The sequence below is a fragment of the Conger conger genome, chromosome 7, assembly GCF_963514075.1.
Source record: "Conger conger chromosome 7, fConCon1.1, whole genome shotgun sequence".
NCBI classification, from domain to species: domain Eukaryota; kingdom Metazoa; phylum Chordata; class Actinopteri; order Anguilliformes; family Congridae; genus Conger; species Conger conger.
Window position 1 is genome coordinate 15366547 of NC_083766.1, and position 27394 is coordinate 15393940.

General features: G+C 44.7%; 2 protein-coding genes across 2 annotated transcripts; one reads left to right on the plus strand and one right to left on the minus strand.

Moving 5' to 3' along the window:
• The first annotated feature begins 1994 nt into the window (after positions 1-1994).
• On the plus strand, positions 1995-8745 carry LOC133132114 (synaptotagmin-like protein 4). Its single transcript, XM_061247289.1, has 16 exons — positions 1995-2154; positions 2311-2520; positions 2708-2817; positions 2978-3089; positions 3213-3284; positions 3386-3434; positions 3535-3631; positions 3735-3841; positions 5431-5493; positions 5664-5836; positions 7010-7112; positions 7360-7521; positions 7611-7716; positions 7802-7919; positions 8020-8222; positions 8526-8745. The coding sequence occupies exons 1-16, from the start codon at positions 2036-2038 to the stop codon at positions 8639-8641; spliced, it is 1920 nt and encodes a 639-aa protein (XP_061103273.1). The 5' UTR covers positions 1995-2035; the 3' UTR covers positions 8642-8745.
• Positions 8746-8823: 78 nt separating this feature from the next.
• Positions 8824-19927, minus strand: LOC133132115 (sushi repeat-containing protein SRPX2-like). The gene is made up of 11 exons (XM_061247290.1): positions 19882-19927; positions 19474-19562; positions 14990-15067; positions 14444-14635; positions 13641-13817; positions 12419-12545; positions 12193-12314; positions 11370-11549; positions 10398-10531; positions 10187-10308; positions 8824-9779 (listed from the first exon to the last, which is right to left on the minus strand). Exons 2-11 carry the CDS (start codon positions 19538-19540, stop codon positions 9599-9601), a joined length of 1380 nt encoding a protein of 459 aa, XP_061103274.1. The 5' UTR covers positions 19541-19562; positions 19882-19927; the 3' UTR covers positions 8824-9598.
• Positions 19928-27394: the final 7467 nt, after the last annotated feature.

A 27394-nucleotide genomic window follows, 5' to 3' on the forward strand; every position in this document is an offset into this window, starting at 1 on the left:
TTCATGTTATGGTATTTCTTATGGTTTTGGTTTTATGTTTCTCTTATGGCTTATGGATGTACTCTGTTTCCAGAATTTTTATTTTATTTTGTAGTGTAGCATTAACTTGCACTAGTGTTTTTGTTTGCCAGATCTGGCACTATAGCCCATTGAACTCTTGTTTCTCCTACGTTGTAAGTCACTCTGGAAAAGAGCATATCTAACTGAATGTAAGGGCGAATGAACCTCACATCATGGCATCGTGTTTTTTCAGCTGCTGATGGCCATCTGTGAACTTACCATTATTTTTGCACAAGGAAGCTGCTCAGACTGCATTAAAGTATGCTGCAATACTGGTCTTTAATCTCCTTAAATGTCTATAGAAACTTTCTAACAATGAGGAAATGTTTGCCTTAAGCCATAATGTATGCAGTTTGAAATGGTGATGCTATCATGTTCTGTGTCATTAAGGTTCAGTGGGGACAAGTCTCTTTTTTTTAAAGGCAGAAATAATTTGTCTGGATCCAGCAATGCACTATGCTGTGAAGTTAGTGCAATGTTGTCAGCTAGTAAAAGCTGGTGTGTTTTGCTTGCCTTGTAATTATGGACAAATTGGTACATCAAAAGCAGGCTGCATGTATAATGCCCAAATGTCTTTTTATAAATTGTGTGCACTCGCAGACCTGTGCATGAGGGGGAACACAAAGGTTTCTAGTTCTTTATAGTTAGTATAAATGCAGTCCAGTCCTTAAAATAAGCAGACATAATCAAAGTCTGCAGACTTAGGGCTATATTTACTTGGTTTATATTTACATAAGTGGTCTTCTTGGGTCTGAATTGGCTGCTGATATAAAGTCAAAGACAATAACCAGCACAGCCTGCGGCTCTCCTGGACCAGGAGTGAGGACCACTGATTTACTTGGAAGGCATTCAGCTGACACTTGTAATCAGTCCGACTTGCAGTCATGACATACAATCCATTGATATTGTTTGATATTTACTGGAGCAATTCTGGTTCAGTATCTTGTTCAAGCATATAGCAGTAATGTCATACTGAGAATTGAACCGACAACCTCATCACTTCCAGCCCCGTTCCCTAACCATCATGCCTCACTGCTGCCCACAAGTTCCCAGACATCTGATCACAGACCAGTGTCTGCACCAAGCGTTGGTTTGCAGGAGAGGTCTAACAATGATTTAAATGTCAAAACATTGGTGACTAACCATGATTAGGGTCACCAGTCTCCACCCTGTGACCTGTAGGGATTAACTTGTATTTTGATGGTTATCCCCCAGGGGTCCCCACTGACACTTGTTTGTCCAATTGAGTTTCTAATTGAGACATTTATAAAAACAATTAGTTGACCTAATATGGGTAGAGTCTAGATGGAAAATGAAGGATGGATGTTGGATGGATGTTGGAATTTGATCGTGGTCTGCCATCTTTAGGACATTCCAACCCCTTAAATGTTCCTTCTATGAGCAAGTAGTAGAAGGTAGGTACTCCTAATCTTTACTTTGAGTAATAAAACATCAGTGCATCCTTTGCAGAAGTATTTTTTTGGAAAGCCTGATGTATAAATGATCAACCTGTGGATCCACCTCTCCCCATCTGCCACATCTGTAACTGACATGGTTTCAAACGGACACAGAGTGAAAGGTCAACACATGCATCAAGGCTCTGGTAGCTTCTGGTATTTGAACTTTTCTGTCCCCCCTTCAAAGCAAGAACTTCTACTCCCTCTTACATGACTCACTGTTACAGAGCATACATATTTCATCAGTGATGTCTTTGTACAGTGTACAGTATTTATTTATTTCCAAGACAAAGAATATAGAAAAATAAGGTTCAGCAACCTTAAAAAAATCAATAAAATGTACTTTGTTTTCAGAAACCTGGCACGGATTTAATTTATTTTCAATAGGATCTGTATTTATTTATTTATTCCTTGTATTGCAGTGTGGAATTGCTGCAGAAGATCTAAACCACTTTGCAACAGCCTCTGGGTCAGTCAGGGTGGTGTTTCTCTGAGGTTGGAGCAGGCGTGACTAGAGGATGCTGCCAGACAGCGAGTTGATTAGTGTGGCTTTCCTGACGGACACTGAACGGGAGCTGATCCTGGAGGTGCTCCGGCGGGATGAAGAACTGAGGCAAGCAGAAGAGCAGCGTGTACGGTGAGACTCCACCACGACACGAGACACCAGTCACGCACAATGAACATAACTGTGACCGAAAGCATAGACACTGCATCCCTAGTGAATAGAGATCAAACCCTGCTGCAGTATAGCCGATATTACCTGGCCTCTCACAGTGCTCTCTTCCCACTGCAGGAGACTGAAGTTGGAGCTGCTGGAAGCCAAGAAGAAAGGAGCCAAATGCGGCAACAGGTACTACGACAAACGCAGCTGTGGACGTTGCCAGGAGCAGTTGAGCCCGCTGGGCGCTGGTTACTGCCATGGCTGCAACCACCAAGTCTGCACCAAGTGCAGGGCTGTCAACACCAATGGATTCTGGGTGTGCAACGTCTGTGCCATGGAAGCGTGAGTGTCACTTTCAAATTCCCCAGGGAAACTGTGACCCTACCTTTTAGTACCCTTGGACTCTGTGGTGTGTGTTCAGTTCAGTGCTCCGGTGGACTAATGCTGTTTGTGAATGGTCACCTTGTCTGGCAATTAAGTAAGGGCATATCACTAAACTTACATCAGGCTACATGACATTTGTCTTCAGGGATTTTAAGAAGAGCACCGGAGACTGGTTCTATGACCAGAGGGTAAACCGTTTCTCGAGTTCTCCAGGACATGGCATAGTGCGAGCATCCCTGAGGAAGAAACCTCTGTGTGAGTACAGGACATTAATAACCAGTGTCATTTCTATAGAAGGAAACGCATGTGTGCATTCTGTGGCTATTGGTCAGAATTGGAAGCATTTCCTAAAACATTGGGCCTTTCGGCCAGGTGTTGTATCAGCACTGACGGTGAGCTTCTGTTCTGCTTACAGTGAAGATGCAAGGAACTAGAAAGGTGCTCCTCCAGAGCTCAGAGATGATGCCCAGCAAAGCTGAACCTGTCCCTCAGGACAGATTGAAGGATCAGCTCAACTTCAATGAGGGGTACATATCCTCCATAGTAATGCTGGGGGATTATTACATGAGGCCCATGACTGTAACGGTTTGTCACCTGTGATGAGATGTTGCAAAAAGCTGTGTACTGACTGAAATTTGGTTTCATTTCAGAACCTGTGCTTCGGAGCCATCAAAGGCCTCTGATCCTTCGGATGGGAAGATTGAGCAGCACAGCGATGTTCGGTCAGTGTCCTCGGTTGCATTGCGGTTAGACCATTGTAGCATCAATCCAATGACCGTCACTTATTTTACATGCCCACCGGACCTTGTATCCTGTCTTTTAGGATGAAGGATTTGGACGCAGGGCATACTGGTCAATCCGCCTCTGATCAGGTGCGATTGCAGTACCACTACCTCTGGTTCAGGTTTTATCTTGTTTTCTGATTGGATGCCAGTGGCCTTTCACCCACATTCTGTTATCATTGCACTTCAGGCCTCCATATTGGACAGAGTGAATTCTTGCCCAGGGGACTTCTTTGAGGACAAATGCCTCTTTAAACGTAGCACCAAAAGAGCACAGAAGCCTGTAGGTAAGACCTACACCTGTAGCTGAACAGATTTGTGTTCTTGCATGTAGTCAATCCAGAAAAGACATGAATATGATGCTCTTCATGTATTTTTCCCTATGTCAAGAATACAGTAAGACCCCCTCAATGTTGGGCCTGTGTGAGGATAGCACTGAGGTCCTAGGAGGGTCCATGGGGGACCACAGTAAGTCTGCATCTGGCCTCAATGGGCAGGTAATCCCTTATTACAAAACATTCACTCAATCTGTCACTAAAGGACTAGCCAGATGTGAGAGTATATTCAATTAACTTCTGATCAGGAGCCAAGTAAAAGAAAAGGCAACTGCAGTTTTATGCCGTTCAATGTTTTTATGTTATGGGTAACCTGACAAAAATGTGATTGCATTTGTATTTCATTAACCTCTGAAGAAAGCTTTACATTCCTGTATTTGAGAAAGTTTTGTGTTATTTGTGAAATTTCCCCAAAATGCATAGTTGCCATTTACCCAGGTGCTGAAAGGCTTGGAGTCCTATTCAGTTCTCCCATTTAAAAATGTGACCTTCAGAAACTTCTCTGTCCATTTTCATGAAACGTGATGCATTTCAGCAGGAAATCGATGATGACCACAGGTATCGGGTGATCACAAACCATTTGGAAATTAACTTGTGCTTAAATCTCTCAGAAAATAGTCAGAAAATTGCAGTATGGCAACAGATGTGTTCAGATTCAGTTGGAAATGAACCACTTACCATTCCATTATCTTCTCAATAATTCACCCCAACCAAATTATGTTTTGTCAAGGGCAGACGATCAACAAATATGCATTGCCTATTAATATTGATACGCATGTCCCAAGGAAAGGTCATGTCCCGTTGCTGTGGGTGTGCCTGAGAGGGCCGGGCCTGCCTACAGAAGTCATTGAGTCTGAACTGCATTCATCAGCATCGTATATTTTCATATAAAATTATGGTCGTAATCTTTTGGCCCCCGCCCCCATGCCATGATTGCTTTCTTGAACTGTCCATCTAAAGCTTAGTTCATGCTTGGTCAGTAATTTCCACAATTTTAAGGTTAACGTTCCAGTGATCCAAGAGATTGTGAAATCTGAGAGGACATTAAGAATCTTAATGGCAAGGTGAACCCGATCAGCACCAGTCAAGTTCTCACCGATTGTGCCAAATATAATTGATTATAAAACAGGAAGGACAAATCTCGCTATCTAATTGGTCCATAGCAGTGATCAAATTTCCATATATCACTGCTATGGACCAATTAAGTTCTAATGCTTGTTTGCAGTTCTATTTCATGTATCACTCCGCGGTGAGGCAGCCATTTGAGTTAAAATGAAAAACCGTTAGATGCTAGCCGATGCATGTCAATCACCTTGCATGCAGGGATGAAGAGCGACACACTGCCTCCGCTTGCACAATGGGAATGTACAAATGAACCTCAAAAAGGCATAAACTTGTTTGCTCACTCATGGTAGATAGCTTGTAAGAACGCATTTAGCAGAACGTTAGTGCCAAGTGGTTGCTATGCAACGTTAGTAAACTATCTACCAGTAGCAGGAACTATTTTCTTGTAAATTATTCTTGTAATGAAATTGTTTTAACTGTTTTAATTGGATTGTGTCTATAAGATCTATATTATTATGTTTGGTAACAGTTTTATAAAAGCAATAACTCACTGTGTGGTATATAGAAAATTTATCACTGCATGTAGCATAAACAACGCCCCTTAGCTGTGATAAAATGTCTATATACGACTGCCTGTCGTGAGTTATTTCTTAACTATATCATGTCTGAGAAATTACTGTTTGCAGGAAGAAGAGGAGGAAGAGGACATTGATAATCTGGTGAAGTTCCACAGAAACTCCATTTCCAAGGTGACACATTGCGTGGTCTCACCTCTCCCTACAGTATTTACACATTCTGTTTGTGTCATCAATTAAAATCTGGTTAGAAATGCTGTGAGACTTCAAGACATTCTCAGTGGTTGTTTCGAGTTGTGTAACTTGCCTGTGTTATCCTGGCTGTGTATATGTTTAATCCACAGAGTTCATTGGGTAGTATGACAGGCATGTACAGTGGGGCAGGGGATTGCATTGAAGTCAGTGGGGACATTGTTTTCTCCCTGGCCTATGACGAACGCACCCAGACCTTATCAGTCCTCATCAAGGAGTGCCGCAACCTGGCCTATGGAGACGCCATGAAGCAGTGCACCAGCCCGTGAGTCTGCTGTTGAGAAGGGGACAGGCTAGCCTGTATCCCATGCCATTCATGATTCATTATTTAATCAATTCATCCTTAGCAAAATCCCTCATTATAAAAAGTGTAATGCGAAGATCTATTTTTACTTTACCATGTGGTCAATGACATTATTACATGAGGTGCTTCTAATTGTTTGGATACTGCATCATCAATTTTGTTCTAGTGTTCTGCCCAAGGCAACATTCAATGGCACAATTAAATCAAATGGCACCTTGTCTTTGTGTATCAAATTGTCAAAATTGACAGATGATGAATATATTGAATTTGAGATTGTTTATCTTAATGGGTAGGATTACAGCAAATGGGTAATACAGTCCCCTCAAATAGTGTTGGAACAGCAAGGTCAGATGTGTCTGTTATATTGATTGGTTGAACAATAAATAGTTCTTTGGTAGAAAAGCAAGCAATTTTGAAGCTTTGAAAATGGGAGAAATCAATCAATCAATCATTGGGGATAGCTTGTACAACAACTTGGAATGTCCTGAAAAAAAAGAATGTGAGAGCTGTGAAGAAAAACCCCAAAACATTAGTCAGTGACACCACAAACAATTTCCACAGGGCAAGAGTGAAGTTCTCAATCGACCATTCAGCAATATAGAGGCTATACCACAAGATGCAAACCAATCATCAGTAGTAAGAATGGGAAGGCAAGATTACAATTTGCAAAAGGTACAGATACGCCATGAAAGTACTGGAACAAAGTTTCATGGACTGATGAGACCAAGATTAACCCCCCATCACAAACACAATGCAACAGTTTGGTGATCTCAATGGGTCGCAGGCTTGATGCAATTATTTGGAAGCAAGGTATATGCTACCAAATATTAAGGGTTACTTACTTTAATTTACTTCTACTCTCTGTTCCAATACTTTTGCTCACCAAAAATGGGGTGGTCTGTTACCAAAGGTGTTATGTTCGAAGTAGTATGAGATGTTAATACCAGGAAATAAAAGCTGAAATTCTGAACTCTCGTCTCGTGTTCATCTCAAACCAAATGTATTCAGTGTATTGCAAAAACAAGGGAATTGGCCTTGCTGTTCCAATACTTTTGGAGGGGATTGCATCTGGGGTCGACCCATGGATTTGTATCTCAGAGATGGATTTTAAAAGAATGCTGTAATCTTATTCAGGTATGTCAAATGTTACCTGCTACCAGGAAAGTCTCAACATAACAAGAAAAAAACGTCAGTCAAGCGCAACACTGTAAACCCAGCCTACAATGAGAATCTCAAGGCAAGGACTTTTATCACTGCAATAAAGCAGTATCGGGGTGGGGGGGTCGTCTTCACATTCTGATCATTTTTTCCACATTCACTAAGCAATAAAATAGATCCTGCCATATGAATGATCTAAAAATTGTATAACAGGAGCAGTGGCCTGTGGTTTGGATTATTTTTCTGGTTCTACATCTATGGAAAATGAAATGCTAAAAAGGTAATGCTGTAGTGTTTTAATGGTTTGTTCCGGTTTTGTGTTCCAGTTTTCAATCTGCCGTTCACAGGTGCTCATGCGCACATTGCTACTGTCTGTCTGGCACTATGACCTCTTCGGCCATAACATGTTTCTAGGGGAGGTAGAGCTTCCATTGGACTGCAAGGACTTGGACTCTCCCCATGAGGAGTGCATCGCACTGAGGGGAAAGGTAAAGCTGCATGAGCTAATGCTAACTTTCTTGACTCCCGTGCCGCAGTTGTGAACCAACAGTCACTTTTTTTTTTTTTCCTTTTGAAGGTCATACCACATGCACAGCTCTCAGCCTTACCTCAATACAAGGGACAGCTGGTGGTTTCTCTGAAGTACGTCACTGCTGACATGTCATCTACAGACGGTGCAAAAGGTGAGTGGGAGAAACGGGGGGAATCGGGGCTTGCGGACACTTCACCTGTCTCTGAACGTCCTCACTGTGATTGTGCTCTGTGCAGCCCTTTCTTTCCTGAAGAAGAAGAAGAGTAGCGAGGGGGAGCTGCACATTCACATCAAAGAGGCCAGAGACCTGACTCCAGTAAAAGCAGGAGGCGCGTTGGATTCCTTCGTCAAAGGGTGAGAGCGCTCTGCCCTCATTAAGTTTTAGTAATGCAACCTTTGACAAGGCTTCCAGAACTGTCCGGCGGTCCCATTCACGACTGGTCTGCTGCTCCAGGTACCTGCTTCCGGTTAAAACCAGGGCTGCCAAGAAGAAAACCCCAGTGGTGAGGATGACGCAGAACCCCCGTTATGACCACACCTTCATCTACAAGGACCTGAGGCTGGAGCAGCTGAAGAGCATGAGCCTGGAGCTGACCGTATGGGACCGTGAGACCAGCAACGACTTCCTTGGGGGCATCCGGCTCCGCTCGGGGACAGGTGAGCAGCAATCCAGGTGCCTGACTGCAGACACAGGGTGGTACCTGAGCTAATGGACGGCCATTATACCGACATATACACTTCTACTCAACTGCCATATTTGTGGCTTCCGGCTGTTGGTATAGCAACCTAGAGCCAGTGAGAGCTCAAACACTTTTCCAAACGCTATCGAAAGCAACACTAAACCTATGTTCATACGCAACCACCGCAAACATCTGTCATTGATAATGATCAAAAAGTCACTTGTGTGGGAGTCTGATTCCTGTGCAATGTGTGACTGTTTTACATGACCGATTCTTACAGAAGAGCAGTCAGGCTCCAATGAGGAAGTGTGTCTGTGGCAGAAGATGATGCAGTATCCTGACTCGTGGGCAGAGGGCACTCTCTCTCTGTGCTCCTCCATGGACCACAGCAATTGAGGATAACTGCATCACCCTGAAAGGGTTCCAAAATGAGGGGTCCATTCATAAATTAATAATACTTTTCTACAAGTTTCAGTTTTCTACAAACATTTAATGGTGTATGGCTATGATACTAAAGTCTGCTCTTGACCATGAATGTGGAGAGGTGGATATCTGGTGTTTAGTGTAATCAAGAGAAATGACCTCGGTTCTGTTTATTACATTTTAAATTTACTACAGCACAGACTGGTCAACTTTAGAACAATAAGTGGATCAGATACAGGGTTTTTTGGTTTTTGTATTAATAGGTCAACTGGCCCTTAAACTTTCACATGCAACCCCACGTTTTTTGTCTCTCCACTTAAGTTTGTTTTTACTGTATGTAACTGAGATGTACATAGATTTATAAACAAGTTTACAGCTTATACCATTCTCCATTTTAAAGGGGTAATGCAGCTTCTCCAAACAAAATGAATGAATACAATATTCCTATACAGTGTTTTAAACATTAAAGTAATGGTTGGTAGTGTAGCTTGGTTTTATGAAGTATAATAAATTATCTTGTAACAAATATAATGATATAATTTTTTCAGTGCTATATACATGCTGATGACACATTGTGAGACAGCAGCATCTTCACAGCCTGTTCACACATCTCTACAGTGTTATAATTATCACGGCTGTCAAACTTCAGCTACCAGCTGTACTTAACTGTACTGAAATCCCTGTGGTTTCACCCTTGAACAATGTTCCACAAGTGTCCCTCCGGTCTGCCACAAGGTAATTCCAGGTTACCTTTTCAGATTGCTGCAAAGTAGCACATTTGTAAAAAACAAAAAAAATAAAAAATAAAAATAAAACAGGAAACATAAGTTGTCTTGGCATCCATCCAGTGCTCTGTGGAATACATGACTTCATATTGCTAAGAGCCATGGCTGGTTGTTGCACCACTAGGGGGCAGCGGTGCATGGAGACTCAGTCGCAGTAGTCCCTCTTTTCCTCCAGGCGTTCACGTTCCTCCTCCTCCATCATATAATTGTCAATGATTGAGTAGAGCTCCTCCGAGGTGGTGGGGTTGATGAAGCGCTCGTGATCGACGCCGTGCTTATCGAGCAGCACCATGGAGAAATAGGCTCTGGAGATCCTCAGAGCCTGCCTGCAGTACAGAAAGGGTGATGTAATGGGTTCTTTTGGTCACTTAAGTACACATTACAAGATGTGTGCTCACCGAGCTCTTGGCAATGCATGCATGGATTCCCCCAGCTAACCCAGTCCTGGGGACCACTGTGAATGCTGGTTCTGTTTTGGAGGTTATGATTCATGATTCATTCTGTCCTCAAAACTTTTTATTTTCTTTTTTTTTATAGTTCCTGAAATGAAAAAATTTGTAGGCCCCCTGGACCGTATTTGGAAAAACTGTCTAAAGGCTTAATGTTTTGGCATTTCATATTGCCAACACACAGTTGCACACATGCCATGCATTTCTTCTTTCAAGAAAACCGAAAATGATTAAACTTCCAGTCTGTCTGAAGTGCAGTTGTGCGCCATTTTGGCTGCCATTACCTGAGTCCCTCAATGACCTCAGAGTTCAGCTGCCGGTCTTTTATGCGGCCCACTTCTCGAGGAGGTAGCCCGATAAGCTCGATTACCGTCACCTGTCTCAGGTCGAGACCGCACCCAGCTCTCTGCACAATGAAAATGGTCATCAAACAAATCCACTGGTCTTTCATCTACCTGCCCAACCCCCCAAAACTTCACCAGTGGAATTACACACCTGTAACATCATGTTCTGCAGTCTGTAGTAGTGGTCGGAATTGTCAGGCGCGGACAAGATGAGTAGTCTCCTCTTCTCGTAGAATTGGTCCAGCAGGGCAGCGGCCGTCCTCACTTTTGTGTTTATCTCAAACCCTGTGGACACAGGGATAATGCTCAGCCAACATCAGGCAAGAGACCTTGAACCCTTTAGTGTTACTTCAGCAAATCACTTTCTGAACTGGAGACCCACAGAACCTTCTAGAACAGCACTGGCATCGCTGACAGGAAGCATCCGCTACACAGCTCCAATCTGCATGTAAACTATATGTATGCTGGATTACACAGTTTACAATACTACTTTAACAGGGCCTCCTGGGTGGGACGCTGTACCAGGGACTAGTACTAGAGCTGGATGAAAGTACTAGTACTAGTACAGTGTCCCACAGTCCAGAATTAAATCCTGGCCACCCTGGTGAAAACAGGCTGACAGCTGGGTGGGGTGATGCCCAGTTGATCGTAGCACCACCCAGAGAGGGAAGGTTTGGAGGTTTTCAAACTAAAATTTGCAGGGGGCCACAATGTCTGCAGGCTTTTGTGATTTCTTCTGAGCTGCTAATTAAGATGTGTGCTTTCTTTAGCCGATCAATGACTTGAATGAACTGTGCTGAGAACATCCAAAACTGGAATTACACCTAGATTTTAAACTTCTTAAAAGAAATAACACCACACAAATGTAAACAATGATGAATACAGAATATATTTGTCTATGACAAATTTTTCATAATATCACTTTCAACCCTGTCACTTAGATCTTGTAATTCTCAAGTCTCAAATGATGGATAAAACTTTTTTTTTTTAAATCAGTCAAAAAATCCTGTCCCTAACTGACCAAACTCATATCTAACAATTCTCAATATGAATCTTGTGGCTAATTCATAGATAACTGAATACAATAAGATTGCCAAGTCCGAGGTTCATTGCTGATACTCACTGACACAGACTGGAGTTGACATAGACCAGCTACGGTTGAACTGGCACACCCGGGTTTGGGTTCCACTCCGCTCGTAGCCTCCGTCGCAATGGTACTGGCACACGGCCCCGTAGTTGTTCCTGTCCGAGGAGCAGGTGAGGTAGCCGTGCAGTGGGGCCTTGAGCGCGGGACACCTCCTGACTGCAGACAAACAGAGAGCAGATGCGAGCAGGCATTTCAGTGTGCTCATGGGTACTGTAGTCTATCTTTGGTTACTTTACAATCATAGGACATTGTCAGGAATCACAATGAAACAAATTATGAATGAACAGCTATAGGTAACAAAACCCTGCTGTAAAATCCAGCTATCAAAATTGAGCTGGTCATAACCTGGTCTTGCTGGGTATGATCTGGTCAAAAAGCATGGCCTAGCTGGTCATAATGCTGGTCTAGTTGGGTATGAGCTGGTCAACCAGCTAGTGCTGGTAGCTTGTCTGTGCTGTTTCAAAACATGCAGGTCAAACCATGTGAAGCAGGGAGCTGGATGAACTGGTCAACCAGCTAAACCATGTTGAGCTGGTAGGTACTGGTCAACCAGCTAAACCATGTTGAGCTGGGAGCTGGTCTGAACTGGTCATCCAGCTACCAGCTGTTTCACCTAGCTTGAGTTATTTTTTTTTAGCAGGGAATGGCTGTATTTTTGTTTTGTACAGACTCCTGTGACACCCTCTGCTATTTCCCTTAGCTTCCCACTTTGAAGGCATTGTATCATCAAAAATAGTTTATCTGGACCCAAAGGCAATCTCCTCCCTCCCACACACTGTCATCAGCTCAGGCTGCATACCTTCCACACGGACGATGAATTTGCAGGCGGCCTTGTTTCTTGCCTGGTCGTAAACCTTGTAACGGATGACGTGTATCCCCTCTTTAAAGTCTGAACCTGGCTCTTGGCCCATCAGTGTCACGCTGTAGAGAGGCAAATAAATTACTTCTTCCCTGAAAAAGAGGGATGGTCAGGGGGGTATGATGGAATGGGGGGGGGGGGGGGGGGAGTAAAGGATCTTTCGTACTCTGTCAGCGTCATGTCAGCGGTGTCCTTGACCAATGGGGGCTCCCACGACACCCTGGCAGTTTGCCTGCCTGGACCCGCAAGCCTTACCTTGGAGGTGGGGCACTTGATCATGGGTGGGTCATTATCTGCAACAACACACATTTCAGCTAACATTAGTTTTGTGTAGTGAAGATATGAGCAAAGTAAAGTGAAAAATGAACCTTAATACAGTGACTCCAGAAGGTATTTAGACCCATTCCGTCAGTTCATGGAATTTGTCTGTCAGTTTATGGGTAACATCCTTCATCCATGGAAAACTTTTTCCCTTTGCTTATGTAAAAAGTCCCCCTGTCTATGGGAAAAGTCTCTATGTCTATGGCAACATTCTCTCTGTCTATGGAAAATGTCCTTCAGATGTGCTCGGTTAGCTGGAGCATGCCAATTGTTGAAAATAACGAAAATCACTGAATTTAACCAACCAGTGACTACAACGGTAGCTGCGTTGTCAAGCTAGCTAGCTAATGTTAGCCACTATTGTGGTGGCTATCGTTTGTGTGTTCAATAGTATATGTTGGTTTTTTGTGGCTAGTTAGCTAGCCATCATTATGTTGGTGGTTTTGTTTACCATTCAGAGACATTCCCTTGAGCATGACCAACAACTTGAGGAAATATTTAATCGATAACTTGCTTCATCTCTTCCTGTCTGTCGACAGTCAACCCACGCCAGGCGGTGACCAGAACGTGGTTACTACACAGTAACTTACACAAAAGTATAACTTTGCTTTTGTCAATCTTCAAGTGCCCCCATAAATGTTCAACGGGTTGTGGTCAGGTGTTTCTGGATTGTCCAGCATTCCTTGCTCTTCTTTGGTAGTTCTTGCAAAGCTTTGAAGCAACTTTCATTTGTTTTAATTTTTAAAAATCCTAAAACTTTGTTTATTTCCAGAAATACATTGAGGAAAAAAACCCAGATTTTCTATGTGGTCTCAGAATTTTGTGCCCCACTGTAGTTACACGGGAAGGTGGATTGGGTGAACGCAGTATGAGGCTGGGAGGGATGGAGTTGTGAAGTCAAAGAAGGGATGTGCGTGGGCCCACAGAGGACTGCAGCATTTCAAAGGTTAAACACAACAAAGCTTCAGGGAAATAGCAAGAAGTTAATGTCTTCTACTTATTACACACTGTTCTGAAGAACTTGTGATTGTTTTGTAGTTGACTGTTGATCCAAGCCACTTCCGTACCTGTACAGGTGGGCTCTGCCCCACTCCAAAAGCCCCCCTCCAGGCAGGTGCGGGTGCGGTCCCCCTCCAACTCATAACCCTTGTCGCAGGTGTAGTCGCACCTGGAGTCCACTGCCACACCTTCCGTGCAGGTGTGACTCCCATGTTCAATCAGAGGCAAGACATGGCAACGGATTTCTGCCAAAAATAAGAAAAACATTTTTATTTCTGAAGTGTTGACTGAAAGGGAATAACAGTAAACGCTAACTGTACAGAGAAGACAAAACACATTTCCTTTCATAAACACTCAATAAGATTGAAGTGGTTGTTATGAATTTTTCATGAACTTTCCAATGTCGTCCTTGCACACCGAGCCGAGGTTACAATAGACTTCCGTTTTGGTTTGTTCATCGCCTATCCTCCCTTGCAGAGCACCTGTTACGTTTGCTTGTTGTACGTCACAAATTTAGCTGGGAAATACCTCCCTCGAGGTAAGACAGCAGGGGAAGGGAATGTGTCAAAGTGGAATCGAACCCAGCCAAGATCTTTACCAATTTGATGTGACCTTGCCCTCTGGTGATAAAATATTGCAACTGCAGGACTTTGACAGTGATTTACCTTAGCATTCAGAATGAGGTAAATCCATTTTTACACAAATTTTTCCTTAACCAGCAAAATAGAGTGACACGTACACAATGCCAGAATCTGAACTGCAAGTATTTACTTTTATACTGCCCACCTACATATTTTTGACCAGATTCAATTAGGCCGAGTCTTTCCCTAAAACGCGAGTAGACAGTGCGGTGTACCAGAGTGTTACTCACGGCGACAGTGGGCGGTGCCTGACCATCGGCGGTTGGCCATGCAGTGCACGGACGCTCGCCCCAGCAGCCGGTACCCGTGGTCGCAGGCCAGGTGACAGCGGGTCCCCAGGGTGCTGCGGTAGTGCCCCCCGCGTGGGGAGAAGCAGGTGGCCTCCCCGTTGGACAGGCTCAAGGTGTGACACCAGTGCGGATCTGCCACCCGGGCACATGTGACACATCTCATTAACACAGCAGGGTCGACAGGCCAGCTAACTTTAACATTGGCCCTAGCAGCACATAACACAGTAGTCTGCGTTTGCAATCCCATCAGGTGACCCATCCTTTCATGTGAAAAATAACATCTGTACATACTAGACATGTTGCATGTAGTCCTAATCCTGGAGATATATAGTACCGTCTAGAGGTTCCTAGAGAAGATTTAAACAGCCATTTCCTGACATATGGCACCAGGGCGGGTTTAATCACTTGCTCCAGATATTTGTTTTCTGCAGAGTAGGAAAGGGTGAGCATTCTGCACTTCAGGCTGAGACAGGGTTCCTCACTTACTCCTGTGGTCCAGTTGTGGCGTGTACCGGGTCTGCTCGGGCATGACCTCATTGTAGCTGCTCTCTGTATTCCCTGAGCCTGAAAGAAACAGATTGCTGTTAACGCTGCATCATACATGATTTATTTACTAGCATTTGCATGGAAGAGGCTGCAAACCACAACAGCGATAAACTTAGACTTTCCAGTCCATGGTTATCCCCATCTGTGGTATTTTAAAGGAATTTAGATCAGTGAGTGAGCGAGTGTGCGTGGGTGTGTGCGTGCGCGTGTGTTTTTCCTGATGGGTTTTATTTCCTGGCCCCAGTATTCGGTCTCTAGGTCTCAAAAGAAAAGAAAATACTTTTTGATGTGATCCAGTGAAACACATCAAGCAATATCATGTCTGTTTTATCAATTTCACTGCTCCAAGAGACCACTGGAATATCTGAATATCTGAGAATTGATACTTTGGGAAAATGTGCATCCATGTAAATTGCTGCACTTTAATTCACCGCAGACCTTCAGCCTGATGATTCACTGGCTGCAGATTTCATGGCAGAACTGACACTAGCTGTTTCCCCAGGAGCAGCATGACTCAGGATCCACACATCTACATATTCAATATTTATGTTTTGTCTTCACTTCACCCTAAGCTTTAGTTTGATTTCCTTCATGCCAAAGCAACCTGGGGAGGATTCACCATCAGCAGTTGTGGTTTATTTAATCTCAAGTACTTATTCAGTTGTTGTTGAATGTAGCTATAATTACATGGCTTGATAGTGATTATAATTCATTGAAATTGCATGGTCCTCTGTCTTCATAAAGATAATATATTACCTTTTTAAGATGGATTCTGATGTAAGAAAAGCTTATGCTGAGTGTACCAATTTCAATCAACATGTGGTCAGTTGCATGAATTGTTTGTATACTCTAGCTAGCTAGCTTAGCACACTCATTAGTCCCGGTAATGTTGATTCATAGTGCCTAAATTCACATTCTACCATAGCCATTTCCACCTGTAAAAAAAACACAGCACAAGTATGAATGTAAAATCCCATGATTTGGTATTCTTTTAACCTCTAAATATGAATGTTTTTCCTTGTTTCTTGTTCCTTGTTTGTTTTCACAGCTGTCTTTACCATCACAAAGTACAAGCAGACTTAACCACTGGTGTATTTTTACACACTGAAACAGCAGGAAGATTCAAACAACACAGACAGGAACACACACGTACAAACAAATGACCACTGTACACCATGACCACAAAGACACTCAAGTCCAAACAAGCAAGTTAAGAACATGGCAAAAAATGTCAAAATTACTGCTTCATTACTGACTTCCTGTTAAACGGGGTAATTCACTTGATCTTTGGACTGAAATGTTTTTCAACAGGAGCATTATACATGCCAACTCATATTCAAAGAATGCTTTTAGCCACATTTGTTTTACCTACACTGGCATAAGGTAATTTATACATCTTAAATTACAGCTATGGCCATCTGAGGAAGATAAAAAATACCTCGACCATAGACAAGGATGAGTACAATCTGGGGCTTGTATCACTTTCCAAGTCAGAGCAAGGACTTCCAAGTCCTGCTAGCTGACATGTTTGAGTTATGTTATGGTTAAATTAAAAGAAGACATGATTGTTGGTGCCAGTACAGATAAACAAGTTAAAAATGCTATTTGGTCATTATTTGTTGTGCTACATCAGTTGTTAAAACATGTAAAATCTTGTAAATCATCAAGATTGGAATCATCATGGGTTGGAAGGTTCTGGAAGGGTGCCTATGCAGCACATTTAATTATTCTTACATCTGCTCATTTTTTCACTAGGAAATACTGAAATGTAAATATTGCAAAAATGTATATTACTTGCCATGGTGAAAATTGTAGTCATCCGTAATATTCTTTAAATAATGATGAGGGAAATCATACACAGCTAAAGCAGGATGATTTTTTTTTTAACTTACTTGAAGAACAACATTAGCTGTATATGAGAACATTTGAGTCATTTGGTTAAATCAGCTTTTCCCAAAGTGAGGGCACATGGAGACAACAGGTGGTGTGGAGAGGATTGAACAAAAAAGGCACAGCAAAGGACTTGTGTATGGGCTGCAGGCTTTAAAAATGTCCTATTACCAAAGGGGGGCCTGACCAAAAAATGTTTGGGAAGAACTGGGTAAAATGAAGGCCTTGCTCCAGCTGCTAATGGATAACCTGCAATTAACCTGGTATTACATCTACTGTGTACTGTGTAACCTTGGGTATATGGAGACATATACAAATGTTAAGTTACTTATACACCCAGCCTCCTCAATACTACACACCTTAAAGTGTAAACCCTTAAGCAAGACATTAGAAATAAAGATAGGGAACTATTTCCATCCAGAAATACAGTGATTAAGTATTTGTATCTGCTACCTTGAGAAAGCAAATCCAAAAGAGCCTGCCAGCCGAATTATGATAGGAATTGGAGGTCATGCCTTTTAAGGAATGTTTCTGAATACCTACTCTGATGAGATATGCACTTATGTTCCAAAGATTCCATCCAGACTCCCGAAAATGCTGATCTATTTTTTGGTATAATCTTGAATATAGAGAAATCTGATTTGTCAAACGGTTCGGATATCGATGTTATTTCAGAAAATCTCCAAACCCAGCCATGCATGGGATGCATTTCACACACATCTCCTCTCATTATTCAACCATTTGCCTGTATTGTGTGGCTTATGTTTGAATCACTGGTGTGAATAGCTGCCCTCATCTTAGCCCCGCTTTCACCAAGTTCAGTAGCTACATGCAATAGCCAAAATATACACATAGTCATTTGATCCGGGTAAGTGGTTCCAAAACTGTGGGTCTGGTTGTTAGTGGGCCTGATGTGGGTCAGGAAAGTAGGTCACACAAAGAAAAAAAGAAGAGCTGTATATAACATACATTCCATTAACATTTGCATCAGTGCAACACTGTTACTAGTCGTACATTAAGGTTTTTTGGCATGCAAAAACATTTTAGGGTTTTAGAGAACTGAAGTGGGTCACTCATTAAGTGGGTTGTGGGCTCATAAAGATAAACTACGCTGAAGTGAACTAAGATGTAAGAGTAAATGAAATGGCATCTTGTTCAATCGAACATGACATGTTGCACTATGGTTTTTCGCATTCTAAACATCAAGATTTTGGCACACTGATAAATACTGATAAATAAATATAAAACTATATGACATGCAGCAGAGATTTACAGCCAATATCTCAGACTATGAGACTCATAACTTCCATGACCACTGATGAGTAGTCATCACAGCTGTGTTGAATTTCAACTCAGCATGTCACATCACATTTCTTCAGAATCATCCAGATGGTCAATGATTTCAGTTGTAGGACCTTTGGAAAAAAACCTCTTCATGGAATTATCTTGCCTAAAACCAGGTTTTGGTGGACAAGGATACACATTAAGTGTCTTGGCCAGGAGAGGAGTATTTTTTAATGGATTTATAAGATTTTATTGTTTGGAACTGATGAATGAACTAATGCATAAAGTATGGCATGATGGGCCAGGGCAGTGTGAGAATGAGAATTTGATCGAAAGAACAATTCAATAATGTTTCACAGCATCACTTCAAACAAATCATTTTGTTTATATACATAATAGTTGTGGAACTGAATGTAAACTTTAAAAAAAAATTATATTGTTAAAGCATTGAACAATGGACAACAAAATGTTTGCATTCAGAATCTAAACTGTGCTAATTTGTATCAGTAGTTGTCAGCTTATGGCTTAAGGAACAATTCAGGACTTCAAAGGAACTTCTAATCTTCTAAGGAAGATTCAGAACGTGATACTTCTTGGCATAATCTTTTAGTAATTTATTTGTGTAACTTGAGTTATCCCTTCAAATTCAGTAGTTTTATGGCAGGTTGTGGGAAGAAAAGTATTTCTTTGACAATGTCCCTTTGTGTATTTGTGTGTAGGATGACTCTTACAAACGTAAGAATTACAGAAATCATAGACATGATGACCAGGAAGTGTGACCACAAGCATGGTGCAGTGGAAATAAACCTCTTGATGGAGCGCTGCTACTGTACACTTGAGCAAACTGTTCTACCTGGACTGCTAAGGGGACTATTTCAAATGACCCGTGTATGGTAGTAATAGTTGTGTCTTTTAAAAACCTACTATTTTATCTTAATGTACAAAGAGCTACTTTGAAATGTTTTATTGTGATGCTGGAACAGTAAGCTCCTCTCACTGCTTCTGAAGCAGATAGCCCCCCACAACAGCTGTTTTAAGTACAAAACGTTTAACTAGCTATTCTGAGGGTATTTCCACATTAGTAAGACTGAATCAACCTCATGGTATGCAGGCATAACCATTAATCAGAAAATCGGAAAATATCGAGATGTACATGGCACATAATAAAATTGGATTTTACAGGCAAAGTGGCATATCAAGCGACCCCGTAAAACATAGTTCATGTGTTTCAGTTTTAGTTTTAGCCTTACCTTCATACTGTCCGTGAAGCTTGTCCGCAATACAAATGTAAAGCAGTAATTGAAAAAGTTTTGACATCTTTGTCTCTTTAGCTTCTTCGCTGCAGAGAGAAAAGCACATTTAACTATATTATAAATTTAAAAATGCGATACAAAAAAAATTAATGCGAAAATACATTCTACATAAGATAACTTGCATTGCAATAATCAATATTATAATACGGTCAGTGGAAGCAATTTACTATACTGAAAGACTGCGGTTAAGTTCGTTTTATATTTGGATATCCGTAGTGATGGAAAACTACGCGCGACACTGAAAGGCTAAACGAAATTACTATTGTAGAAGTTTGAGTCGTAACTGGTTCTATTATTCTGACAAATTATTGGATTTGGCCACACTGTACGTGAAACAAATCTTACCTAATGCTGAGTGCAGTCCACCTCTCCTTTTGGAACGACGCTGAAACACAGACGACCTGGAAAAAAAGTTCGCACCACTTAACAAGGCATCCACGCGCTCCCAAAGGAAATTCACAGCCCATTCCTTGTTAAAGAAACAGTGTTTCTTTCGAAATGTCGAATCCGACACTAAAAAACCGCACACTCGGGAAAATAATGGGACTGACATGTTCATCAAATAAAGAAAATTGTTTAGAAATTTGAGTCAGTGACAAAAGGTTGTTTTATTGGTTTAAATTTCTTTTACATTTTAAAATTCTTTTCCTTTTTAAAACACACTCAATAATTCAAAATAATGATTTCAACAAAAACAAACACTCGACAAAACTAGACAACAACTGTAAATCACATGAAACATAACTCCAAACAAAAACGTGCAAACAGATGACTAAACAAATGAGAAACAAGTCTTTGGAAAATCATATCAAAACAAACGGAAAACAACAAAGTGAGTCTTTTTAAGAAAGCCCAAAGCGGGCAAAAATGCTTAAAAAGGGTCCATCTTGCTCGGGTTTGGCAGGTGTTGAGAATGTCTTGCCCCTCTTGGGGGGGTGGACTATATAACCAGTTCTTTCCAGTGGTCCACCCCCCATTTCTCTCTCGCCAGGGTCTTGTTGGTGTGAATGTCCAACATCACGCCGTCTTGGAGCAGGTTTTGGATCCTCCTCCGGAGAGTGACCAGGTCTACAGATGTTTTCTGGTAGACCTTGATGTTCCTCGTCTCCCACAGGACCTGCTTCACGGTGTTGATGATCCTCCACTGACGCTGGAGCACGGTGGTCTTGCATCCCCCCGGCGGACCGTAGAGGATGCCCTCAGCCATCAGGGAGGACCTCGGCAGGAACCTGCTTAGGGAGACAGAGGAACAAACAAGGCCCCAGACCCGCCTGGCCACGGAGCACTCCCAGAACAGGTGGTGAATGTGTTCAGAGTCAGTGCATCCGTGGGGGCAGCGTTCAGTCAGGGCTAAGTGCCGGCGATACATAAAAGTTCGTGTGGGGAGACACCTATGGGCTGTCATCCAGGCAATGTCTTTTTGTTTGTTGGTAAGACACTTGTGTGTCACATTTGCCCAGATGACTTGCGGGTCCAGGTCTGGCCCCCCCCTCGGGAGCGTTACAATTTGGCCAGATCGTAAATGAGCCATGATCATTTTGTAGCTCCACGAGGTTAGGCCAGCCCTGGGCAGACCCGTCCTGTAGGCAAAGTCCTTCAGGGCTCGATAGACATAGGGGGGGTCCCAGCTGTAGGGTATGGTGAGGTCCAGCACACCCAAGCCCATTGCTCTGAGGAAGGGGGTGGCATAGTACCTGGCAAAGGTACCAGAGGCCTTACCCACCTTCCCTACGTTCTGGACAAGGGTGGCCAGACCCTGCACCATAATGATGTTTACGATATCTGGGACCCCCCGCCCCCCATTCCGCTCCTCCTTGAGGAGGGTGACACGTTTCAGTTTTTCCATCGTGCTCCCCCAGACAAAGCGGAAAGCCATCCGGGTGATTAACTTCCCGGTGGCTTTGTCTGGGGGAAACACCCTCCCCAAATAGAGCAGAATGGGTAGGACAATTGCCTTCAGGACAAGGATCTTACCCGCCATGGTCAAGGGCCGTGCACTCCAGCTCCTGATTTTATTTTGGACGTGGCGGAGGGCTCCCTCCCAGCTGGTTCTCCCTCCTCCATCAGCCTGGAAGGTCACCCCCAGGAGCTTGATGGTATTCCTACGCACAGGGAAGGAAACGGTCAGCTCCTCACTCCAATGTGGAGACAGAAACAGTTCACTCTTGTCCCTGTTGACCAGGGCGCCAGTGGCCACACAGAAGTCGTCCAACACCTTGGTGGCACAAGCGATAGAACGACTGTCTGTGGCGACGATGGCAATGTCGTCCATGTACGCCATCACCTTTAGCCGTTCCCCCCCGGCTCCAGGTAGTGGGTAGCCCACCACCCCTGGATTGGCCCTGAGGGCCTGGAGGAACGGTTCCAGGTAGATGACGTACAGGAGAGATGCTAGAGGGCACCCCTGCCTGACGCCAGACCTGACATCGAACGGGGCAGAGGGCTGCCGATTGACAACCACTCTGCCCGTTATATCTGTCAGACAGATCTTTGTCCAGCGCAGGAGGGGGCCAGGAATGTTCATTTTCTCTAGCACTCTCTCCAAGCACACATGACTCACCCGGTCAAATGCCTTCTCTTGATCGAGACTGAGAAGGCACAAGGGGGACCTCCGCTCCCCGGAGTGGATGATTAGATCCCTCACGAGGAGCAGGTTGTCATTTATGGACCTCCCCTGCACACTGCAGGTCTGGTCCGGTCCGATCACCGATGTTATCAGGCCTTGGAACCTCCCCATCAGCGCCTTCGCCATGATCTTGTAATCGACTGAGAGGAGGTTGATCGGCCGCCAGTTACGGAGGTCCTTCAGGTCCCCCTTCTTTGGGACAAGAGCTACTGAGCTCTGTCTCAGTGAGGCGCCTAACCGCCCCTCCCTGTACGCAGCCCTGAACACTTCCGCCACGTCCCCCTTCAGGAGATCCCAGTGAGCCTGGTAAAACTCTGCTGGGATTCCGTCAGGGCCCGGAGCTTTTTGCGTGTTCAAGGAGTGCACCGCCCTGGTGAGCTCCTCAGTGCTCAACTCCGCCTCCATCTGCTCATCTCCCAGGCGTCTGTCCAGGCAGCCCAGGAAGGTGTCCATGAGAGCCCCGTCTGAGGGCCTCTCGCTGTAAAGGCCCTCATAGAACTCCCTGGCCACCTCCCGGACCTCCGCCTCTTCAGACACCACCACACCTCTGCTGTTATAGAGAGACAAGATGTTATTCGTCTTGGTCCGTGCCCTGCGGAAGAAGAACCGTGTGCATTTCTCATCCTCCTCGAGGCCCTGGAGTTTGGAGCGGAAGGTCTGTTTCTTCCGCTCTTCCCGGTAGAGGGTGGTGAGGTTCTGCCGAGCTTGCGCGATCTCGCTGCTAACATCCAGGCCTCGGGACTGGAGGAGGCTTAGTCTTTGAAGGGCAGCATTGTGGCGTTCAAAAACTGCCCTCCCTTCCCTCGCCTTCCTCCGCCCGACTGCCCGGAAGTAACCCCGCACTCGCTCCTTCACCATCTCCCACCACTCCACCGGGGAGTCAAAGAGATGTTTCAGACTCACCCACTCCAGGTATCTTCTCGAGAAGGAGAGACGCACCTGGGGGTCTTGGAGATGGCTGATGTTCATTCGCCAGAGCCCCTTACCCACGGTTATCGATTTGTCCCAGACCAGGGACACGGTTACCATGTGGTGGTCCGAGAAGTGCACCGCCTTGGTGGAATAGCTGTGCACCCTCAGGCCTGGGGAGAGCAGAAACATGTCAATTCTGGATGAGGAGGAGCCAGAGGAACTCACGAACGTATGCTGGGGAGGAGAGGCGCCCCCGGCGTCGCAGAGGGAGAAATCCTCGATGAGGGACCACAGCAGGGTGCCGGAGCGATCCGGCCTTGGTTTGCTGCGGTCCTCATCTCTTAAAGCACAGTTGAAGTCTCCCCCTACGACGACGGGCATTGTAGTGTGTAATATGGAGCGTAATTTTGTGAAAAGGGAGACTCTCTTGGCCACACTGGTGGGGCCGTACACGTTGACGACCCTGAGTGGGGAACCCCCGACATCGAAATCAGTTACGAGGATTCGCCCACTCTCCACAATATTGTGTGCTGTTGTTTTAACAAAGGGATTCTTGGTCAACGTGCCGACCCCATCAGCTCTGGCGATGTTGGAGCCAGACCAGAGAGAGTCTCCCATTCTCCATTCCCCCCCCAGAACGCCATCCAACTCCCGGAACGGGATTCCACATTCCTGGAGCAGGACGACGTCCGAGGGGATTTGTGAAAGAATGGAGAAAACTGTTGAACGTTTGTCTGGATGTTTAATGCTGCGAGTGTTGAGTGTTGTTAATGTGATTGTATTTTCCATAAAAGTTTATTTTTGATGTGTATCTGGTGTACCGGGGTTATTACTGGAAATTTTTTGGCACATTTGGTCTATTGTAGTAAAAATTGTGTCTGGGTTATTTTGGCGCCTACTCACCCCCTGACCATGTGCTCCCATGGGTCTCCCCTCCCGACTGCCTGGGAGGTTCCGTCCTGGAGAGGTGGGGGCAGATGTTCTTACCCCAGGCTTCCCCCCAGCCCCTGGAGGGCCCTGAGAGGCGGATGTTGTTTGGGTCCCGTTTACAGAGTCTGGACCAGGGGCTGGCTGGTCCTTAGTGGTTCTAGGATGAAAGGTGCTAAGGGTGTGGTGACCGGTTTGTCTCGGCTTTGATGGTGGTGGGGTTGGTTTGTTTGGGCGTGGTAGGGGATTTGGCCTAACGGAGGTTTGTGGGGTTTCTTTTGGGTTTGTCATAACGGCTCTTTTGGCTAATTTTGTTTGGCGTGTTATTGCTGGATTTGCAGGCTGGGTGGGAAAATTGTGCTGAGCTGTAGTTTTTGGTGATCTCATTCTTTTGCCCTTTTTGGATTTTGCCTTCTGCCAGGGTGTAATGGTGTCATCAGAGTCTGACTCCTCCACCGTGATGAGGATGTCGGAGTCAGGCTCCTCCTTTACTGTGGTGATTGGGGATAGGGTAATCAGGGGAACTGTGCTGTTTGGGATTTCCGAAATAGTGCTACAGGGGAGGTCTTGTGCCGTGCTCGGTGCTTGTGTTGGTATGTTGTCAGGCTGAATGGGGGGGGACGTGTATGTATTTTCAATTATTGTGGGTATAAGAGGGGTAGGGAGCGGGGGGGCAGTCAATGACGATGGTAGGGGCGCGGTGCTCCGGGCCCTGTTCGCGTACGAGAGGGGGCAATCCCGGAAGAGATGCCCCCTCACCCCGCAAAGATTACAGGGCCTCGGGTCACGGCACGCCCTGGTCTCGTGCTCGCCGCCACACGACTTGCACTTGACCACTGTGCAGGCTGCGGCCAAGTGACCTAACTCGCCGCAGTTCCTGCACAGCTTGGGCATGCCGTGATAAAACACCACGCCCCGGTGTCTCCCCAGCGTAATGGTGCTGGGGATATGACATACCCCCCCAACTGCAGAGGGGTCAGGTTTTAGCTGGACCAGCCATTTTCTGGCCCCAGTCCAGACTCCGTCCTCATCCAGGACCCTCCGAGATCCTGATTTAACTTGGCCATACCTGCCCAAACACGTACTCACATCGTGGTCCTGTACAGCTTCATTATAAAACTGTACAGTGACCACTTTGTTTTCCGTGTCGGACAGGGGCTCTACCTCAAAGTTGCTGAGGGGGGCCTTGTCCTTCCCCTCTCTAAAGAGGTTCCAGAACCTCTCCAGGACATTAGCGTTTTTAAAGCTAATTTCAAAAATATCTGCATTTCCTGGAACCTTCACCAGGCAGTTCAGGTCGCCAGGCACAAAGCCCATGGCTCGCTGAAGAACTGCCCGACTAAATTCCAGGCGGGTCATACCTGTCACTCTCCTGTCCTGTCCGCTCACTTTTGGGGCAGCAGCTCCATTTCCTCCACTGGTGGCAGCTGGCCCAGTGGTGCCCTCAGCGGCTGCACCACCTGCCCCTTGCTCCACCGGAGGACCCACACTACTGCTGCTGCCCCCTTCTCCACTGGGCAGGAGAGTCATGCGGACGGCGTGATGTCTTCTGACACCTGGCTGGACTCCTGTCGCCATCCTCCCTCTCGCTGATCAAAGATCAGCTCCCCTGGTGCAGTGGCACCTCCCTTCTTGAAGAAGACGCCAAGCGTTGGATCCAAGCAGGGATGGCAAAGCTGGATCCGGTCGGCGTCGTCTGTGTCAGTGACAAAAGACAATAAGACAAGTTCAAGAATAATTCTCAATCCTCCATCAACTACCTTGACTAGCAGATTATTATAGCACAGCACGTTCAACACGTTTCCAATGTGGTTGTGCAACATGAATTCAAGTAAATTACATCATTAAATATGTTATATCTGTATCAAATAATATAATTGATGGAACAGTAAGCATACAACTGGAATATTTGCAAAATCAACAAACAGAAAGGGAAATGTCCACTGGCAAAGAATTATGGGAAGTGATAACAGAGAAATGTCCAATGGGAACCAATAATGCTAATCACCAACCACAATTGCCATATTGACTCCACCTGAGGGGTCAGCCATCCCATCCCGGCGCCCCCATCAGCAACCCACCACAAGGTACCTCAGGTGCCGTGGCTCATGTCTGTTCCAAAGTCCCCACTGGTTAGGTGTACAACTTGACGAGGGGATGATAGGGTGCAGTACCACAAAGCGGCGGTCAGCCATGTCCGGTATACCACATCCGACAGCTTCTCCAGAACTTGAACATTGGGAGTCACACCTTTCTTGTGGGTGGGGCAGTAGACCCACACCTTGTCCCCAAGATCATGGCTGCGGCAGTGGGTGTCGTAGGCTCCTTTCTGGCAGGCGCCAGAGTTCCCTTGTAGTCCTTGGGCCAAACCCCAAAATTGGACGATTTGGTACCATCTGGGTGGGCAAATTCTAGATGTGATTTTTTTAGTCCTATACATCCCTAGATTATGTTTTGATATGATAGACCTTTTGGTTTGGCAGCTTATTAGTGGTTATCACCTCCTAAAGGTATGGACTGCTTTCGTTCAAAACCGGAGTTTTGCCAAAAAAAGTCCCCTGCCATATTTTGCCCCCCTTCGCATGATTCGCTTGTAGGTCGGGCTGTGGGGGTGCTAGAGACATGAGCCTGCAGTTTTTGTTATGCGCCTGAGTCTCCTGAACACGTAGAAACCAACCCTGAGTCGATCAGACCTCCCTAGGCCGAGCTATGGTCACTTTCCCCGCACCTACCCCCTACCGGTGAATGCCTAATTTTTGCGGTTTTCCGGAGGTATTGTGCGGTAGGTGCGGGAAAGTTACCATAGCTCAGCGTAGGAAGCTCTGATCGACTCGGGGTTGGTCTCTACGTGTTCAGGAGACCCAGGCGCATAAAGAACATGTCTCTATCAACCACAGCCCAACCACAGCCCGAGCTATGAGCAAATAACCCGAAGGGGAGCAAAATATGGCAGGGGACTTTTTTGGCTCCACCAGAAAAGTTAAAAAGGGTAAAACATTTTACCTAATAGATATCACCATGACACTTCCTCAGTTGGTTACTTACATAAAGACTATTATTTTTTGTATTAAAAGTTTTCTGAATTTTTATGTTTAAATATGCAAATGATGCATTATCTACTTAAAATATGTGTTAATTTACACATACAATACATAAACCCTTCTTGAAGGTTTTGTATATGTCCAGGTTTCAGTTCAGTTCAGTGAGTGAGTCTAGTGGCTGGTGACCGCTAGGACCATAGGCAGATGCCTTGTTGGTAAGTAATTTGTTCAAAGTACTTAAAACAAATAAAGTGTGTGTTTACCCCCTCAAATGAATTAATTAATTAATTAATTTATTATTTATTTAATTTATCTCCAGCCAGATCTATATTTAGAGGTAAGTTACCTTAGG

What these genes read in the sequence shown, in the direction of transcription:
- LOC133132114 (XM_061247289.1), top strand. Translation starts at nt 2,036, where the DNA reads ATGCTGCCAGACAGCGAGTTGATTAGTGTGGCTTTCCTGACGGACACT. An exon ending in GCATCGCACTGAGGGGAAAG is followed by an intron (nt 7,522 to 7,610) that starts GTAAAGCTGCAT and finishes TTCCTTTTGAAG; the next exon opens with GTCATACCACATGCACAGCT. An exon ending in TTGGATTCCTTCGTCAAAGG is followed by an intron (nt 7,920 to 8,019) that starts GTGAGAGCGCTC and finishes CTGCTGCTCCAG; the next exon opens with GTACCTGCTTCCGGTTAAAA.
- LOC133132115 (XM_061247290.1), bottom strand. Translation starts at nt 19,540, where the DNA reads ATGTCAAAACTTTTTCAATTACTGCTTTACATTTGTATTGCGGACAAG. An exon ending in TGCAGAACATGATGTTACAG is followed by an intron (nt 10,309 to 10,397) that starts GTGTGTAATTCC and finishes TTCATTGTGCAG; the next exon opens with AGAGCTGGGTGCGGTCTCGA. An exon ending in GAGGTCATTGAGGGACTCAG is followed by an intron (nt 9,780 to 10,186) that starts GTAATGGCAGCC and finishes TCTGTACTGCAG; the next exon opens with GCAGGCTCTGAGGATCTCCA.